Below are 20,864 nucleotides of genomic sequence, written 5' to 3' on the forward strand. Positions count from 1 at the left end.
CGTTCCTCCCGCCAGACGTTCCTCCCGCCAGACGTTCCTCCCGCCAGACCTTCCTCCCGCCAGACCTTCCTCCCGCCAGACGTTCCTCCCGCCAGACGTTCCTCCCGCCAGACGTTCCTCCCGCCAGACGTTCCTCTCGCCAGACCTTCCTCCCGCCAGACCTTCCTCCCGCCAGACGTTCCTCCCGCCAGACATTCCTCCCGCCAGACCTTCCTACCGCCAGACCTTCCTCCCGCCAGACCTTCCTCCCGCCAGACATTCCTCCCGCCAGACCTTCCTCCCGCCAGACATTCCTCCCGCCAGACATTCCTCCCGCCAGACCTTCCTCCCGCCAGACCTTCCTCCCGCCAGACCTTCCTCCCGCCAGACATTCGTCCCGCCAGACATTCCTCCCGCCAGACCTTCCTCCCGCCAGACCTTCCTCCCGCCAGACCTTCCTCCCGCCAGACCTTCCTCCCGCCAGACCTTCCTCCCGCCAGACGTTCCTCCCGCCAGACCTTCCTCCCGCCAGACCTTCCTCCCGCCAGACATTCCTCCCGCCAGACATTCCTCCCGCCAGACATTCCTCCCGCCAGACATTCCTCCCGCCAGACCTTCCTCCCGCCAGACTTTCCTCCCGCCAGACCTTCCTCCCGCCAGACGTTCCTCCCGCCAGACCTTCCTCCCGCCAGACGTTCCTCCCGCCAGACGTTCCTCCCGCCAGACGTTCCTCCCGCCAGACCTTCCTCCCGCCAGACCTTCCTCCCGCCAGACGTTCCTCCCGCCAGACGTTCCTCCCGCCAGACATTCCTCCCGCCAGACATTCCTCCCGCCAGACCTTCCTCCCGCCAGACCTTCCTCCCGCCAGACGTTCCTCCCGCCAGACGTTCCTCCCGCCAGACCTTCCTCCCGCCAGACCTTCCTCCCGCCAAACATTCCTCCCGCCAGACCTTCCTCCCGCCAGACGTTCCTCTCTGCCAGACATTCCTCCCACCAGACCTTCCTCTCCGCCAGACATTCCTCCCGCCAGACATTCCTCCTACCAGACCTTCCTCTCCCAAACATTCCTCTCCGCCAGACATTCCTCCTGCCAGACGTTCTTCTCCGCCAGACATTCCTCCCGCCAGACATTCTTCTCCGCCAGACATTCCTCCCGCCAGACCTTCCTCTCTGCCAGACGTTCCTCCCGCCAGACGTTCCTCTCCACCTGACGTCCCTCTCCGCCAGACCTTCCTCACCGCCAGACGTTCCTCCCGCCAGACGTTCCTCTCCGCCAGACGTTCCTCTCCGCCAGACGTTCCTTCCGCCAGACATTCCTCCCGCCAGACGTTCTTCTCCGCCAGACCTTCTTCTCCGCCAGACCTTCCTCTCCATCATACCTTCCTTCCGCCAGACGTTCCTCTCCGCCAGACCTTCCTCCCGCCAGACCTTCCTCCCGCCAGACGTTCCTCTCCGCCAGACCTTCCTCTCCGCCAGACCTTCCTCTCCGCCAGACCTTCCTCTCCGCCAGACCTTCCTCCCGCCAGACGTTCCTCCCCGCCAGACGTTCCTCCCCGCCAGACGTTCCTCCCCGCCAGACGTTCCTCCCCGCCAGACGTTCCTCCCCGCCAGACGTTCCTCCCCGCCAGACGTTCCTCTCCGCCAGACGTTCCTCTCCACCAGACGTTCCTCTCCGCCAGACCTTCCTCCCGCCAGATGTTCCTCTCCGCCAGACCTTCCTCTCCGCCAGACGTTCCTCCTGCCAGATGTTCCTCTCCGCCAGATGTTCCTCTCTCCGCTCCGCTCCACTCCGGTGATGCTTTCAGCACAGGAAGTAAAGTGAAAACGTATCCCAATTTCTTATAAATCACCGGATAAAATATCATTGAAATAATTCAGTTCCATTATTTTTTTATTTTTTTTAAACAGCAGATACTGCAAATGCTGGCAATCTAAAATAAAAACAGAGAATGTTGGAAATACTCAGCAAGTCAAGCAGCATCTGTGGAGAGAGAAACAGAGTTAACGTTTCAGGTCAATGACCTTTCATCAGAACTGAAGAAGTTAGTTTATAAACAAGTACCTCACCTTCGATTAGGCACTTTACAGCCTTCAGCCCTCGACAGTTCAACAACTTCAGATCATAACCACTGCTCCCATTGTCTTGGACAGCAGGTGCTGGTAATGGTTCTGCTGTAACACCTCCTCCAGACTCATCTTTTGTTTCTTTACCTGTCCCATTACCACCCCTTTTTGCCTTGCACCATCATCCCCTTTGTCATTTAATCACTCGTGCCTTCCGTCCTATCCCTTTATTCTTCCCCTCCCCCCTTTCCCTAACTCCATATTTGTTTGTAAACTGTTAAATCTCTAACTTCATCCAGTCCTGACAAAAGGTCATCAACCTGAAACATTAAGGGGGGGGGGGGGGGGAAATTGGCTTGCAACCCAGGGGCGCTACTTTTAGCGCCCTGAAAAAGTTAGCGCCTCCGTGCCCAAAATAGAATGGTAGCGCCCCAAGCAGGAGGCCTGGTGCTACTGGAAGTGCTCCCCCTCCCTCTTGGGGCACTCCCATTCAATATCGCGGCGCTATGTGCAGCAGCGCCACCCGTGCCGGCATGTAGCACCGCGGTACTGCAGGTCTCCCTCCCCTGATTAAAGCAGAGGAGCCTAGTGCAGCGCGCACCGGGGCCCTGCTGGACCACCAGGGAGCGGGGTGCCGACAAAAGAGCCAGGCACTCAAGAGGAGTGCCGGGCTGACCGATCGCGGCCGACACCCCGCAGGAGGAGGCAAGAGGGGGCAGGTGCTGGCAGGCGGCCCAAATAAAAATGGCTGCCCAGCACCTGCCCTTCAATTATCGCCGCCCCGGCCGCAAAAACGCCACCCTGACCCTGTCAGACATAATGTCCAGCGGCAGGTCAGGGGGCGCGAGCCAAGTTTCTGGCTGGGGTGTGAGCAGGGTGCTGCGCACGGCGATGATGTCATTGCTGGAGGCACAGCGCCGCGGGGTACTGCCGGCTGCTGCCACCGCTAACCTCCCGCAGAATTTCACGGGAGGTGTTAGCCGCGCCGTGCCCGGGCGCTAAGTGCTTTGCGCCCCATTAGTGCTCCCTCAGGGTGCTAACGGGAGGTGCAAAGCAAGCGAATTTTACCCCTTAAATCTGTTTCTCTTGCCACAGATGCTGCCTGACCTGCTGAGTAGTTCCAGAATTATCTGTTTTTATTCCATTACTTTAGGTTTGGTCCAGCCAGAAATATCAAATTTGCATGCAAGTAAAATATTCCCTTGCACACTCGTATCACTCTTTCATCAGACAATATGGAATTTAGCGTGTAAAGTTAAGGCACATGGGATTGGGGGCAAGGTATTGACTTGGATAGAGAACTGGTTGGCAGACAGAAAGCAAAGAGTTGGAATAAACGGGTCTTTTTCCGAATGGCAAGCAGTGACTAGTGGGGTACCGCAGGGATCGGTCCTTGGGCCCCAGCTATTCACAATATATATTAATGATCTAGACAAGGGAACTAGATGTAATATCTCCAAATTTGCAGACGACACAAAGCTGGGTGGGCGTGTGTGCTGTGAGGAGGATGCCGAGAAACTCCAGGATGATTTGGACAGGTTGGGTGATTGGGCAAAAGCATGGCAGATGCAATATAACGTGGACAAATGCGAGGTTATCCACTTTGGTGGCAAAAACAGGAAGGCAGATTATTATCTGAATGGCAATAGATTGGGAGAAGGGGAAGTGCAACGAGACCTGGGTGTCCTTGTGCACCAGTCGCTGAAGGTAAGCATGCAGGTGCAGCAGGCGGTTAAGAAGGCAAATGGCATGTTGGCCTTCGTAGCGAGAGGGTTTGAGTACAGGAACAAGGATGTCTTGCTGCAGTTGTACAGGGCCTTGGTGAGACCACATCTTGAGTATTGTGTGCAGTTTTGGTCGCCTTATCTGAGGAAGGATGTTCTTGCCATGGAAGGAGTTCAGCGAAGATTCACCAGGCTGATACCTGGGATGGCAGGAATGACATATGAGGAGAGATTGGGTCGATTGTGCTTGTACTCGCTGGAGTTTAGAAGAATGAGAGGGGATCTCATTGAAACTTATAAAATTCTGACAGAACTGGACAGACTAGATGCAGGAAGGATGTTCCCGATGATCGGGGAGTCCAGAACCAGGGGTCACAGTCTAAGGATAAGGGGTAGGCCATTTAGGACAGAAATGAGGAGGAATTTCTTCACCCAGAGAGTGGTGAACCTGTGGAATTCTCTACCACAGAAGGCAGTAGAGGCCAATACATTAAGTATATTCAAGAAGGAGTTGGATATATTTCTTAAGGCTAAAGGGATCAAGGGGTATGGGGAGAAAGCAGGGATGTTATTAAATGCAAATCCTTTGCATAAATTTAACATAATAGTTTGCATTAAATTTTATATATAACTGGAAACTCCCCACTCCTTACTTGCCCTCCTTCAACAAAAGAGGTCACATCATGGGTATAAAGACAATTAACCTCCCCTCCCTTAACCAACTGTTTGGACCTTTTCATTCTTAGAATCAACATAGTTGAATTAGACTGGCAATGAGGCTCTGACTCTCATATTTGATCGGAGTAATAGTTACACATCTACTAGTACACTGACTGCTCTTCATTTTTCTTCTATTTCTGCTGCCTAACCACAGATGAAGTTGAAAAGAGCTGTATCAGAACAACACAATGGTACTTCAGCCATTCAACAGAGTGAGGCACTGAGACCAGCCAGATCCCTGGGGAGGGAAGGAAAACCAGAGGGGGAGGGGGTAAGCGGGACTTCTGGCCGACTCTTTCACATCTCCCATTGACCTGCTAAGTGTGGGATTGATGGTGGCCTGAGAGCAGGTGCCTGCTGGATCCTCAAGGGGTGAAAGGACACTGAACCATCTGTAATCTTTAAAAAAAAAATTCTTAGATGTGGAAGGGGAAGAATTGCTCTGTTGAAAAAGAATGTGTTTACAATTTAATGACCAGAGGAAATCTTCATGAGCACACTTACAGTATCATTACATACAGCCACTGTTTCCCCATGCCAAGCTCATGGAATCTTTGATTTGCAAGATTCCTTACAATATGGTACAAATCCCCTTTTAAGTATATATATCACAAAGCTAAATGTAGCATTAAAGTTTAAAGGCATTACTATTTATATTTGACAGGGTGGGCGTTGTGAGATTTGGAGCAGGAGAGAAGGTGGACCACATCATTCCACGCCCCCCCCCCCCTCCCTCCACCCCTACCCCAACTCCTCATTCCCCAATGGTTGAGCCCATGTGTGCGCAGAGAATCTGTGTGGGACATGCTTTCTTAGAATCTAATCCTTTAGATTCCAGATGATATGGTTATGGTGGTGAAGAGCAAATTTATTGATATTATCTGGAATCCAAAGTACAGGAAACTCTTTTTTATCCGGGACCGGCGTGGCGCTGGTTTATCAAAAAGTCCGGATTACAGAGAGGTATAGTTAAAAGGTATGAGAGCTCCGTACACAGCAACAAATCCAGGCTTCCCTGTTGCTTAGCAACAAGTGCAGGAACCCCAGCCACAGACCAAGCGTCCCTGTTGCTTAGCAACAAGTGCAGGAACCCCGATTACACAGCCACAGATCCAGGAACAGCCACTAATATGAAGTAAAACTTACCTGAACCTACTCCTGAATTTTGCCGGTTAACAGAGATTTCCGGTTATTTAGGTGCCGGTAAATCGAGAGTTTCCTGTATGATACTGTCAAACAAAGAATGTTATATTTTGTTTTATTTATAAAATAATACAAAAGAAATGTGTTTTAAGTCTTCCTTTTTCAATTGTAGTTTCAAAAGCAGAAAATACAAGGATAAATTTGCTGGAACATTATCTGAAATCATTCCTAAAGTCAACAGCCTGAAGAAGCTTAGGTAAGAAATTTACTAACACTACTTTAATAATTGTAGTGTCTAATTTTATCTGGTTGAATGATAACTCGTGTTGGGATTGCACCAAGGACACCAACAATATAATGAGCTCTGGTCCTGTAATAAAAATGTGACCCTGACTGACTATCATCTTATACAACAACTTGATGCTGTGTTTATTGGGCACTCATCTGGTTACTATTTGGTGCTACATATTTAATCCCACAAATCAAGTTAATAAAAGTTCCTTCTGGTGTTAAAGGTACATGGAACTAAAGCTTCCCTAATTGCTTAGTGGGTAACTGTGGTACTGAGCTAACCCTGGGTGTGTTGAGTTAGCTGATCCCTGAATGGATAGTATAATTGTGCAATTGCTCCTGCACTAGGGAAGGGGAGAATCAACCAGCATTCCCGTTCCTCTTCACTATCCAGTGACCACTGCTGGAAAGTGTGCATTTTTGGACATTGAATGAGGAGAGGTTGAGGCTTGGCTGTGATGTGAAGGCGTCACTCTTCCCTATCTCTCTAACCTCTTCCAATCCAACAACCCTTTGAGAGCTCCGTGTTCATCCAATTCTGGCCTCTTGTCCATTCCCCCACTTCCTTCAACCCACCATTGCGGCCATGCTGTCAGCTGCCTAGGCCCTAAGCTCTGGAATTCCCCCCCTAAATCTCTCCACCTCTCCCTCCTCCTTTAAGACACTCCTTAAAACCTACCCCTCTGAAATACCATTTAGTCACCTGTCCTAATATCTCCTTCTTTGGCTCAGTGTCAGTTTTTGACGGATAACGCACCTGTGAAGCGCCTTGGGACATTTTACTATGTTAAAGGCGCTATATAAATGCACGTTGCTCTTGTTGCTGTTTGTTGTGCACCACAATAGTATTAATCATTTTCCATCTAAATTGTTGCTGCTTTAATTTGGAGATATTAACGTAAACCAAACTTCTGATTCCAGCCTTGCATCTTGCAGTATTGGTGTGAAGGGAGCTACCCAATTGTCTTCTGCACTAGAAATCTGTCACCACCTGGAAGAAATAGAGCAAGTATCACAAACAATTCTACCAAGCTGTATGATTTTCTTCAACTCATCCCCAACATTTCTTACCATTTTGTACTTCAATTTCTTTCCAGCTTGCACGATAATGAACTGGGGGATGCTGGGATAGCAGTGGTTGTTGGCGTGCTTCCTCAAATGGGAAGCCTGAGAAAAATTGAGTAAGTAGAATTTTTATATCACAGGATCGCAAGGTACATATGGATGAAGTAGGCCATCTTAATCCGTCCATCCAGCAACCTGGGTGGAAAGAAGGAAATTCCACTGGGGACCGTGTGCCCGACCCCCACCACCAACATTTACACGTGGCAGGCGGGCAAGGAGCAGTCAGTGGTGGTCTGGATGGAGGCTGGGGAAAGGAACTGCTGGTAGGGATGGTGAGGCTTTGTCCATTTTCTCACAATTTCTGCCACAATCACATCAGATTGCAGAGGAAGATCCCCCCCCCCCATTATTTGCTGATTTGATGACTTTTTTGGTGAATCAACAGCAGATTTTCATGAACTGAATTACATTGCAAAGATAAAGTTGCAATTATTAATGTTTCAGTACGGATGTCTACACCCACCAAGTACATGGGACATTCTGGCTAAAATGTCAGATCTACATTGTGAGTTACGAAACATAAGCGGAAATTTTCGAACCAATAACTTGAGACATTTGCTGCCAACGTTACTTTAAGACCGTGTTTAACCTATTTAAACCAGTGAGGTTAACACCTACTGTAAAATAGTGTTGGTAGGCGTTTGCACCAAAGGAATGCCAACGGGAACATTTCCCCTATATTGGGTACACAGAATGATTTCAAGACAGTAATCATCCTGCATCAACTTTGATTCATGATGTTTTGGTTCATCTGATTCCTTTAATAAGATTAATGCATGTCAATGCTCCCAGGTATTCGTTATTCTAATCATAAATGATCTGTACCCCTAAATTAAATTGTTGTCTATGATTATCCTAAGTATTCATTATTCTCTGTATAGACAGTATGAACCCATTGATTAGATTATAGCCATAGAATCTCAATCTCTCTCTCTCTCTCTCTCTCTATCTCTATCTTATATGTATATATATCTCACCAGAACCATTCAATCAGAGCAGTGCCTTGTAATCACCCCTAGCTATCTATTATTTTCTATATAAACCCCTGGCACCCTTTCTTTAGATTACTTACTTGTAATCGCTCCGTTCTTCTTCATTGGGGCTTTTCTTGTCTTTAGTTTATCAATGCACCTTTGGCCACTGCTCCTATAAACTCCCTTCCTTTCTTCTTCTCAGCTCTGTAATCCGAGGAGCTTATCCTCCTCCCAACACTCGCACAGTGTTGGGATCAAGACTTACAGCACAGTTTTTCATTCTGACCCTTTCTTACCCAAAATCTCACAACTGCGAACCTTCTTACCACCCTCAGTCTTTCCTTCCTCCTATAATCTTCTTGCCTTTGACCTAATCATTACTTTCTGCTTTATCTCATCCCTTACTCTTTTCAACCTTGCTGGTGCCTGCACAAAAGGCCTTGGTCTTTCTTAGTACAAAAGAAAATGGACCATTTTGAATCCCTTGCTTTGTGATCACTCTTCTGTTTTCACCATCGTCTATGCAAATGTGGCTTTCCTGACTCTGGTTCCTGAACAGCATTGCATTTGTACTATTCTGGGCCAGTTTGTGGTTATACCTCGTGAGGGGACAGTGACTTCACTGTAGACAAAATGTTATGCATGCGATATATCAGTTACAGTATTGTATTTATAATTTATTACTGTGACTTTCAAAGTGATATTTCTTGGTTGTTATTTCCATGTTGTTTTGCACTGTTGTACAATACCTGCATTTTTCTAACCAAGTAAACATATCGAAGGTAGGTGAGCAATGGGGGGCGGGGGGGTGGGGGGCACTGTCTTCCAATCACTGTGGTTACCTGAAACTTGTTTGATTGTCTTTGAGGGAGAGGGGGAGGGGTCAGAGAGGAAATTCCCAGAGTTTTTTCCTAAATTGACCTGGGATTTTTTTCCTTGTTTTTTGCTTCTCTCAGGACATTATGTGGCTGGTGGGTGTGTGTGTGTGTGTTGGTGGGAATGGAGGTGATGGTGCGCAGAAGTCACACTATGACCGTATAGGATAGGCTTGAGGGTCTAGTCCTGACCTACTTCTTTGTAAGTTCGGAAGAAATAAGAACTCCATCAATGTAACTCAACTTCCTTCTTTTACTATAGATTGGGTGATAATAATATCACTGTAGACGGTATTCTTAACATAGCAAATGCTATAAGCACCTGTTCGAATATCCTGGATGTCCAAGTCAGGTAGGAGAGATTTTTTGAGAATATTTACACAAGACATTTGCTCATTCTCTGATAAAATAATGGGTGAAGAAATTTCAGGCAAACACGTGAAGTGTTCATACACACAGTCTATGTTTTTACAGAAAGTAGTTTTCTGATTAGAGTGTTGGTCCGATGTCAACTCTATAGTCTGTGAATTGCAAACCTGGGCTCAAAGCATGTAAAAATTGTAGCCCTGGCAAGTGCAGTAGGATGGAAGGGAGACGGAGCTAGGCCCAAGGGCTAGATTTTCGTGGAGCCGTCAGGTGGGGTTTCAGGCGTGTGGGGGGGGGAAATCCCGAATTTGGGGGTCCCGACACCATCCCGCCCAAAACCCCGCCCCACGTAAGTTTCAGGGGCGGCGGGTACCCGCACTGGGACCCGCTGAAACCAGGCGGGAAGGGATTAGTGCCAATTAACTGCCTGTTAACAGGTAGTTAACAGGCAGTTTTTAGCCTAATCCCTATTTTGAGGGGTGTCGTGTGGGATTCCCGACGGCTCCAAACCACGCCAGGTTAGAGCAGTCGGGCCGTCGGGTTGAAGGAGTTGGAGGGGTCGCGATGTCGGTGCTCAGGTGAGTGATGGGTGCATGAGTGTAAAGGTAAGTGTGTTTGGTGTGTCTAAAGTGTGTAAAGAACTTTTACTTACCTGTACTTACCTTCACAGCCTTTCTTCCTGTAGCCGTCGGGAGCGCATCACTCAGCCGGAACTGAAAGCTGAATGGCTGCGATCTGTCAAAAGTGACAGCCTTCAGCTTTGAGTGCCGGTGAGAGTTCTAACTGAGTCTATGCAGAAGGACTCATGTTAGAACTCAGAGTGTCAGTGTTTCACAGCTTCAAACAGCTGTAAAACACTGATATTTCATCTGTCAAGAACTCTTGACAGATGAAATTGCAGTCTGTGATGTCACCTGTTGCCGGGTGGCCCTTAATTGGCCTGCTCAGCCCGCTGGGCGGGCTCAACAAGGTCAATCAAGGGAAAATCACGCGGATTGGCCGGACGTCGAAGTAGGCGGGTCAAAAACCCGAAAGGGGAAGTCCCGCCTTCTTCCCGACAGGTTCGGGAAAATCTACCCCAAGTTTCTGTTTTGTGGGTACAAGCTCATCCAAGTAGTTCTCCGAAGAGACAAATCTTATAGAAACATAGAAACATAGAAGATAGGAGCAGGAGTAGGCCATTCGGCCCTTCGAGCCTGCTCCGCCATTCAATGTGATCATGGCTGATCATCCAAATTCAGTACCCTGTCCCTGCCTTTTCCCCATATCCCTTGATCCCTTTAGCCTCAAGAAATATATCCAACTCCTTCTTGAATATATTTAATGAACTAGCCTCCACCGCCCTCTGTGGCAGAGAATTCCACAGGTTCACCACTCTCTGGGTGAAGAAATTCCTCCTCATTTCAGTCCTAAATGGCTTACCCCTTATCCTTAGACTATGACCCCTGGTTCTGGACTCCCCGGCCATCAGAAACATCCTTCCTGCATCTAGTCTGTCCAGACCTGACAGAATTTTATAGGTTTCGATGAGATCCCCTCTCAATCTTCTAGACTCCAGTGAGTATAAGCCCAATCGACACAATCTCTCCTCATACGTCATTCCTGCCATCCCAGGTATCAGCCTGGTGAATCTTCGCTGCACTCCCTCCATGGCAAGAACGTCCTTCCTCAGGTAAGGTGACCAAAACTGCACACAATACTCAAGGTGCGGTCTCACCAAGGCCCTGTACAACTGTAGCAAGACATCCTTGTTCCTGTACTCGAACCCTCTTGCTACGAAGGCCAACGTACCATTTGCCTTCTTAACCGCCTGCTGCACCTGCATGCTTACCTTCAGTGACTGGTGCACAAGGACGCCCAGGTCTCTTTGCACTTCCCCTTCTCCCAATCTATTGCCATTCAAATAATAATCTGCCTTCCTGTTTTTGCCACCAAAGTGGATAACCTCACATTTATCCACATTATAGTGCATTTGCCATGTTTCTGCCCAATCACCCAACCTGTCCAAATCGTACTGGAGTTTCCTGACATCCTCCTCGCAGCTTACCCTCCCGCCCAGCTTTGTGTCGTTTGCAAATTTGGAGATATTACATCCAATTCCCTCGTCCAGATCATTAATATATATTGTGAACAGCTGGGGTCCTAGGACCGATCTTTGCGGTACCCCACTAGTCACTGCCTGCCACTCGGAAAAGGACCCGTTTATTCCAACTGTTTGCTTTCTGTCCGCCAACCAGTTCTCTATCCAAGTCAATACCTTGCCCCCAATCCCATGTGCCTTAATTTTGCACGCTAATCTCTTGTGTGGGACCTTATCGAAAGCCTTCTGAAAGTCCAAATACACCACATCCACTGGTTCTCCCCTATCTATTTTACCAGTTACATCCTCAAAAAATTCCAGTAGATTAGTCAAGCATGATTTACCTTTTGTAAATCCATGTTGACTTTGTCCGATCCTGTCACTGCTTTCCAAGTGCTCTGCTATTACATCTTTTATAATAGACTCTAGCATTTTCCCCACTACCGATGTCAGGCTTACCGGTCTATAATTCCCCGCTTTTTCTCTACCACCTTTTTTGAATAGTGGGGTGACATTAGCTACCCTCCAATCCATGGGTACCGTTCCAGAATCTATCGAGTTCTGGAAGATGACCAGTAATGCATCTACTATCTCTAGGGCCACTTCCTTAAGTACCCTGGGATGTAGACCATCAGGCCCTGGGGATTTATCGGCCTTTAGTCCCATCAATTTTCCTAACACCATTTTCCTACAAATACTGATTTCTTTCAGTTCCTGTCTTTCATCAGACCCTATGTTCCCCGGCATCTCTGGGAGGTTATTTGTGTCCTCCTTTGTGAAGACAGAACCAAAGTATGTATTTAGTTGGTCTGCCATTTCCTTGTTTCCCATTATAAATTCCCCTGATTCTGACTGTAAGGGACCTACGCTTGACTTCACTAATCTTTTTCTCTTCACATATCTATAAAAGCTTTTACAGTCAGTTTTTATGTTCCCTGCTAGCTTACTCTCATATTCTATTTTCCCTTTCTTAATTAATCCCTTTGTCCTCCTTTGTTGACTCCTAAACTGCTCCCAATCCTCAGGATTATTGCTTTTTCTAGCCAATTTATATGTCCTCTCCTTGGATCTTATGCTATCCCTAATTTCCCTTGTTAGCCACGGTTGAGTCACCTTTTTTGTTTTATTTTTATGCCAAACTGGGATGAACAAATTCTGTAGCTCATCCATTCGGTCTTTGAATGTTTGCCATTGCCTATCCACCGTCAACCCTTTGAGCGCCATTCCCCACTCAATCCTACCCAACTCGCTCCTCAGACCATCGTAGTTTCCTTTATTTAAATTGAGGACCCTTGTCTCTGAGTCAACTACTTCATTCTCCATCTTAATGAAGAATTCGATCATATTATGATCGCTCCGACCCAAGGGGCCTCGTACAACAAGATTGCTAATTAATCCTTTCTCGTTACATAATACCCAGTCTAAGATGGCCTGATCTCTGGTTGGTTCCTCGACATATTGGTCCAGGAAACCATCCCGTAAACACTCCAGGAATTCCTCCTCCACAGTATTGTTACTAATTTGGTTGGCCCAATCTATATGTAGATTAAAGTCACCCATGATGACTGCTGTGCCCTTATTGCACGCTTCTTTAATTTCCCTTTTAATGCCATCCCCAACCTCCACCTTACTGTTTGGAGGTCTATATACCACTCCCACTACTGTTTTTTTCCTCTTAGTATTTCTCAATTCTACCCATACAGATTCCACATCATCAGAGCTAATATCCTTCATTACAATTGTATTAATCCCTTCTTTAACCAGTAATGCTACCCCACCTCCCTTTCCTTTTTGCCTATCTTTCCTGAATATCGAATACCCCTGGATGTTGAGTTCCCAGTCTTGGCCATCCTTGAGCCACGTTTCTGTAATCCCAACCAAATCGTATTCGTTTACCTCTATTTGCGCAGCCAATTCATCCACCTTATTACAAATGCTCCTTGCATTAAGACAGAAAGCCTTCAGGCTTGTTTTTTTAACGCTCTTAGACCTATTAGAATTATTATTTACTGTGGCCACGTTTGATTTAAACCGTTGATTTCTCTGACTGCCCCTTTTGTTTTTCTCCTTCCTATCTTTTGCTTTTATCCCTGTTTTCCTTTCCTCTGTCTCCCTGCTCAGGTTCCCAACCCCCTGCCATTTTAGTTTAAACCCCCCCGAACAGTGCTAGCAAACCTCCCCGCAAGGATATTTGTCCTGCTCTGGTTCAGGTGCAACCCGTCCGACTTGTACAAGTCCCACCTTTCCCAGAAGCAGGCCCAGTGATCCAGGAAACTAAAGCCCTCCCTCCTGCACCAACTCTTTAGCCACGCATTCATCTGCTCTATCCTCCTATTCCTATGCTCACTAGCACGTGGCAAGATTGTTTGCCATCTTCTGATTGTAATGGATTCTTGACAGATGCTGGGAAAGGTTTATTATACGTCTAATAGCCTGGTTCCACAGGCACTGATAGTGGCAAAGCTGAACCAGAACCACAGGCCCTGTAACCCTGGCTTAAGGAGGCTGTGCAGCAGCGAGAAATTCCCCCAGGGAAACAAGACGGGTATATCAATTTGGATCAAGGAACTAATCCCTTTAGATTCAAACTGCTGCTACAAGATCTTTGAATTCATACTCCTATTATCCGTGTGTGCAATATCATATTAGCTTTTATCAACTTTTTTATTGTTAGTGCTTTTATCAACTGTTATTTATTGTTAGTGCTTTGTCATATCACAGGGAATTCAATGTCATTAAGAAACACTATTATGGAGATAGTGATGTAAAGGTGACAAAGAATCCAAACTAATACATAAATTGAATTTCTTCCAGTGATGGTGGGAATGTGGCGACTGTTAGATTTTGCACAGGCTCAACAACCGTCCCAATTAACAGGTATTTCAGTTTGAATTTGAAGTTTAAAGTACCATTGAATTGGCTCTGATGGCTGTAGTGTTCCAGAGTTCCTACATTCATTTTACTTTCACCACACAGGTCCTCCAGGTCCTCGTCACCTCCAATGGAATGTGAAGGCATTCACGGGGCAGTACTCAGGAAACTCAGGTAACTGGTGGTATGGAGAGGACATATAAATTGGCCAGAAAAAGCAGCAAAACTGAGAATTGGGAGCAGTTTAGGATTCAGCAAAGGAGGACAAAGGGATTAATTAAGAGGGGGAAAATAGAGTATGAGAGTTGACGTAATAAAGACTCACTACGCACTTGGTTGTACATAAAGCAAGGCTTTAATCGACTTGTAACAAAACATGGAGGTCTAGTTAGTAGTCACTAGCTTCCTGTTTCCAGACTGTCTCTGGCCAAGGTGGGCCCAAGCCCGAGTATTTACACTCCTCGGGCGGCACCCTCAGCTGGCCGTTCAGTAGTACTTCTTGTAGAAGTTGCGATTTATGACATTCTTCCTCCCTAAAAGGTTTGGAAGTCCAGTCTTCCTTTAATGGACTAGGCGGACCAAAAATAGCCGTAGTCGTTTAGCTTTCTGCTTGTGACCGGAAGGCACGTCTCCCCGGACCGTGTCCTGGTCCCTGGGTCGCTTGGCCCGTACCGGTAAGTCGGTAGAGTCCGCGTCGTCTTGATCGTCCTGTGGAGGCTTGGGAATATCATGGCTCCGGGTGCGAGTCCCCACAGGTGCAGAGCTGGCCTCATCCTGGGTTGTAGCCGGAGATTGTCCGGCGTCCTGATTTCAGGTGGCCATCCTATGGGGAGCGTTCGGCTCCCTGAGTTGATCCGGTAGCACTGCTGGCAGATCCCTCGATGTCCCAGGTAGGGCGTCATCTTCATAGGGGTGCGGAGTGTTGACATCATCGTCGTGGGATCCTACATCATTCGGGCCCGTGTGACCGGTTGGGCAGGGAGCCAGATCTCTGAGCGAGATGGTGGACTCCCGGCCATCGGGGTACCGCACGTGCACATACGTGGGGTTTACCTCCGTTAACTCCACCTTGTCAACGAGAGGGTCGTTCTTGGCTGACCGGACGAACCTCCGGAGTAGCACAGGGCCTGGAGCCACCAACCATGAGGGTAGAGATGTCCCATGTGTAGAGCGATGCCGGAACTTGAAGAATGGCTCATGAGGTGTGACATTAGTGGATGTGGAGAGAAGAGACCTGCTAGAGTGTAACACGTCGGGGAGCACAGTTTCCCACTGCTGGTCTGGTAGGTTGCGTGACCTCAGTGCCAGATGGACAGCGTTCCAGATGATGGCATTGTATCGTTCAACCTGTCCATTGCCAATTGGGTGATATGGTGTCGTCTTACTCGAGGCGATTCCCCGTTGGGAGAGATAACTTTTAAGTTCACTCGACATAAAGGAGGGACCCCGATCCGTGTGGATAAAATTGGCCGTCCCGCAGAGGGAAAAGACCTGATCGAGACATTTAATTACCGTAGAGGTAAGCATATTAGGACAGGGGAAGGCAAAGGGAAAGCGTGAATACTCATCTACCATCGTAAGTAGGTAGGTGTTCCGCGTCGACGAAGTAATTGGCCCTTTAAAGTCTATGCTGAGCCTCTGCATAGGCTGCATTGCATGTATGAGTAAGTCATCTGATGGGCGGAAGAATTGTGGTTTCAATTCTGCATAAATCCTACAGGAGGAGCATGTTTTCTTTACGTCCTCCGTTGAGAATGGTAGATTTTTGGAGCGCACAAAGTGCAACATACGGGTAACGCCAGGATGGCATAAGTCCATATGCAGATTTGCCAGAGTCGACGTTGACATTGAAGAGCAAAATGCCCGTGTGAAGGTATCTGGGGCCACATTCTGTTTGCCAGGTCGGTAATGGATAATATATTCAAAGGCGGCCAGCTCCATCCTCCAGAGTTGAATTTTATTATTTTTGATTTTCGTGCGCTTCCAGTTATCCAACATGAAGGCCACGGAGCGCTGGTCAGTTATGAGCGTGAAATGACGCCGAGCAAGAAAATGACTCCATTGGCGTACAGCCTCGATGATGGCTGTAGCCTCCTTCTCAACAGGGGGGAAATGGAACTCACTACCCTGTAAGGTTCTGGATAGGAATGCCACGGGCCGACCACCTTGATTCAAGGTAGCCGAGATCGCCACCTCCGATGCATCGCATTTGACCACAAAAGGAAGGTTTTCGTCAATGGAGTGAAATGTGGCTTTCTCCAGCTGTCGTTTGAGGAGGTTGAAGGCAGAAATAGCCATTGCTTCCAATGGAAAAGACTTCGCATGAAGCAGGGGCTGTATTTTATCGGAGAAGTGAGGTATCCACTTTGCGTAATAAGCAAACATGCCAAGTGCCCGACGAAGAGAGTCGAGATTTGTAGGGGGAGGGAGCTCCTGAAGTGGACGAAGTCGCTCTGGGTCCGGTTTAATAACATCGTTGCCCACCCAGTAGCCGAGAATGTTCACTGATGGCACCGATTTCACCGATTTGGATTCGTTTAACGTTAAGTGGCGACGACGGAGAACGTCAAAAATTCTCTGAAGATTGGCGTCATGCTCCTTTTGATCATAGCCGGCAATAGTGATAGTGTCTAAATACGGAAAGGTATCCGTCAAGTTCTCTTGCCGGACTAGGCCGTCCATTGCCCGTTGGAAGACGGCCACCCCATTGGTGACCCCAAATGGAAGGCGACAAAACTGATAAAGCCGACCATTGGCCTCAAAGGCCGTATACTATTTGTCAGAGTCTTTCAGCGGTACCTGATCGTACGCGCTCTTTAAATCGAAGGTTGGAAATACCTTGTATTTGGCAAGGTTGTTGACCATGTCATCTATGCGTGGTAGCGGGTAGGCATCCAGATCGGTATATTGATCAATAGTCTGCGAATAATCAATACACAGACATTTCTTATGTTGTTTTAAAGGGTTTTTCACAATGACGACTTGAGCCCGCCAGGGGGATGAACAGGGCTTGATAATACCGTCAGCTAAAAGGCAAGAGATTTCTGCCTCGATAAATGCTCGGTTGTCTTGGCTAAAGCGCCGTGATTTGGTGGCTATGGGTTTACAGCGGGGGGAGAGATTGGCAAACAGGGAGGGCTCACCGAGTAAGGCTGCCGAGAGCGCACAAAACGGCACCTTAGAAATGGTAAGCTCCGGCTTCGACCCTCCCAAGCTCAAAAGTGAGTCTTTTGTGCTGCTTCTGGAAGTCCTGTCCCAGAAGCACATCGCTACATAAGTTTTTGAGTACTCCGAGCCGGGTGGAGGGATACGTGCGACCATTGAGGATGAGGTTGACAAGACAGAAGCCAGAAGAATTGGTGGTCAGGGTCATCAGAGCCATTGCAATCTCCCTGTCCGAGGGATAAATGTGCAGTTTTAACCTGCTGACAGCCTGCTTACTAATGAAGCTGTCAGAGCTGCAGGAGCCGATTAGCGCGCTTAGAGTGTGCCCATTTACTGAAACCTTCGTGGCTGCATGGGACAAACTTTGGGGAAAAACAGCTGTGATGGGAGGAGGGGTAATTTTTCCTTCGGCAGCTGTAACCTTAGCAGTGGTTCTTGGGGGAGGAGCAGCTCCATAGATAGCAGCTGTGAAGCTAACAGGAGCTCTCGACCGGTGTACTTTAGAGGAGTGGCCTTTCTTGTTAGCAGAGGCCTGTGACTGGCATACCTTGGAAAAGTGTTCTTTCTTGCTGCAATGATAGCAGGTCGCATTACGAGCCGGGCAAAATTTTCTGTAATGGAACGTACCTCCACAAAAGGAACACTTTCTTCCTGATTGCCAGGATGCTGCTAGGGCGGGGTCGTCATCAGCAAAGGCCTCTAGGGTAGGGTCGTCGTCCGTTAGAGTAGAGTCATCATCAGCAGAGGCATCCACCCGAGACCTATCGAAAGACTTATTAAGGGTGATAGCCGCCGTCCGTGCACGTGGTGGGAGATAAGTGTCTGCATTCTTCTTGGCCAAGTCCAGGGAACACGCCTGGTCATAAGCAGCCCGTAAATTGAGGGGTTTATTTTCCAGCAGGCGCTGACGTATAAAAGGGGACGCAATCCCATTGATAAAGGAATCGCGGATTAGTTCCTCTTGATACTGTTCAGCTGTAACCGCTTTAAGGTTACAATCTTTGCTGAGCCTGCGAAGTTTCTGGAGGAATTCATTGAGTGATTCCCCAGGCTGCTGCCGAGTTGTGACCAGTAGGTGTCGAGCAAAGATTTCATTCGGGGACTTGACATATAGCTGCTGTAAAATTTCGATAGCAGCATCGTAGTCTATACAGTCCTCAATATAATCATACACATGAGGGGATATGTAGTTAATAAGCATTCGTAACTTATTAGAGGTACCCGCCCCACATTCTTCAAGAAAGTTGCTAAAGGTATGAAACCAATGCTTCCATACCTTCGCTGCCGCAGGTGCATTCGTGTCCAGGTCGAGACGAGCGAGTCTAAGGAGTTTATCCATGATGGATCAGTTTCTTGCCCAGGTCCCTTTCTGCAGTTCGAGTTGCAGCTGGTTGTTCCGAATCACCCAAGGCGTGGAGACGATAACAAGTTGATTAAATTGACGTAATAAAGACTCACTATGCACTTGGTTGTACATAAAGCAAGACTTTAATCGACTTGTAACAAAACATGGAGGTCTAGTTAGTAGTCACTAGCTTCCTGTTTCCAGACTATCTCTGGCCAAGGTGGGCCCACGCCCGAGTATTTATATTCCTCGGGCGGCGCCCTCAGCTGGCCGTTCAGTAGTACTTCTTGTAGAAGTTGCGATTTATGACAAGAGTAAGCTTGCAGGGAACATAAAAACTGACTGTAAAAGCTTCTATAGATATGTGAAGAGAAAAAGATTGGCGAAGTCAAGCGTAGGTCCCTTGCAGTCAGAATCAGGGGAATTTATAATGGGGAACAAAGAAATGGCAGACCAATTAAATACATACTTTGGTTCTGTCTTCACAAAGGAGGACACAAATAACCTCCCAGAAATGTCGGGGAACATAGGGTCTGATGAAAGGGAGGAACTGAAAGAAATCAGTATTTGTAGGGAAATGGTGTTAGAGAAACTGATGGGATTGAAGGCCGATAAATCCCCAGGGCCTGATAATCTACATCCTAGGGTACTTAAGGAAGTGGCCCTAGAAATAGTTGATGCATTGCTGATCATCTTCCAACATTCGATGGAATCTGGAACAGTACCCATGGATTGGAGGGTAGCTAATGTTACCCCACTATTCAAAAAAGGTGGTAGAGAGAAAACGGGCAATTACAGACCGGTAAGCCTGACATCGGTAGTGGGGAAAATGCTAGAGTCCATTATAAAAGATGTAATAGCAGAGCACTTGGAAAGCAGTGACAGGATCGGACAAAGTCAACATGGATTTACAAAAGGTAAATCGTGCTTGACTAATCTACTGGAATTTTTTGAGGATGTAACTAGTAAAATAGATAAGGGAGAACCAGTGGATGTGGTGTATTTGGACTTTCAGAATGCTTTCGATAAGGTCCCACATAAGAGATTAGCGTGTAAAGTTAAGGCACATGGGATTGGGGGCAAGGTATTGACTTGGATAGAGAACTGGTTGGCAGATAGAAAGCAAAGAGTTGGAATAAACGGGTCTTTTTCCGAGTGGCAGGCAGTGACTAGTGCGGTACCGCAGGGATCGGTCCTTGGACCCCAGCTATTCACAATATATATTAATGATCTAGACAAGGGAACTAGATGTAATATCTCCAAATTTGCAGACGACACAAAGCTGGGTGAGCGTGTGTGCTGTGAGGAGGATGCGGAGAAACTACAGGATGATTTGGACAGGTTGGGTGATTGGGCAGAAGCATGGCAGATGCAATATAACGTGGATAAATGTGAGGTTATCCACTTTGGTGTCAAAAACAGGAAGGCAGATTATTATCTGAATGGCAATAGATTGGGAGAAGGGGAAGTGCAACAAGACCTGGGTGTCCTTGTGCACCAGTCGTTGAAGGTGCAGCAGGCAGTTAAGAAGGCAAATGGTATGTTGGCCTTCATAGCGACAGGGTTTGAGTACAGGAACAAGGATGTCTTGCTGCAGTTGTACAGGGCCTTGGTGAGACCACATCTTGAGTATTGTGTGCAGTTTTGGTCGCCTTATCTGAGGAAGGATATTCTTGCCATGGAAGGAGTTCAGCGAAGATTCACCAGGCTGATACCTGGGATGGCAGGAATGACGTATGAGGAGAGATTGGGTCGATTGTGCTTGTACTCGCTGGAGTTTAAAAGAATGAGAGGGGATCTCATTGAAACTTATAAAATTCTGGCAGGACTGGACAGACTAGATGCAGGGAGGATGTTCCCAATGGTCGGGGAATCCAGAACCAGGGGTCACAGTCTAAGGATAAGGGGTAGGCCAATTAGGACAGAAATGAGGAGGAATTTCTTCACCCAGAGAGTGGTGAACCTGTGGAATTCTCTACCACAGAAGGCAGTAGAGGCCAATTCATTAAATATATTCAAGAACGAGTTGGATATATTTCTTAAGGCTAAAGGGATCAAGGGATATGGGGAGAAAGCAGGGACAGGGTACTGAACTTGGAGGATCAGCCATGATCGCATTGAATGGCGGAGCTGGCTCGAGGG

General features: G+C 47.5%; 1 protein-coding gene across 3 annotated transcripts in view; it reads left to right on the forward strand.

Moving 5' to 3' along the window:
* nlrc5 (NLR family, CARD domain containing 5) overlaps positions 1 to 20,864 on the forward strand; it is a 350,789-nt gene that overhangs the window by 114,331 nt on the left and 215,594 nt on the right. For all 3 annotated transcript variants that reach the window (XM_085991231.1, XM_085991232.1, XM_085991233.1), the window contains exons 8-13: positions 5,803 to 5,886; positions 6,843 to 6,926; positions 7,019 to 7,102; positions 9,158 to 9,247; positions 14,156 to 14,218; positions 14,318 to 14,386. In XM_085991231.1, coding sequence (XP_085847357.1) covers positions 5,803 to 5,886; positions 6,843 to 6,926; positions 7,019 to 7,102; positions 9,158 to 9,247; positions 14,156 to 14,218; positions 14,318 to 14,386 — 474 coding nt within the window. The remainder of the gene's footprint in view (positions 1 to 5,802; positions 5,887 to 6,842; positions 6,927 to 7,018; positions 7,103 to 9,157; positions 9,248 to 14,155; positions 14,219 to 14,317; positions 14,387 to 20,864) is intronic.

Source organism: Somniosus microcephalus, chromosome 6 (assembly GCF_052327205.1).
Source record: "Somniosus microcephalus isolate GS21.2 chromosome 6, FLI_Smic_1.0, whole genome shotgun sequence".
Classification (NCBI taxonomy): Eukaryota; Metazoa; Chordata; class Chondrichthyes; order Squaliformes; family Somniosidae; genus Somniosus; species Somniosus microcephalus.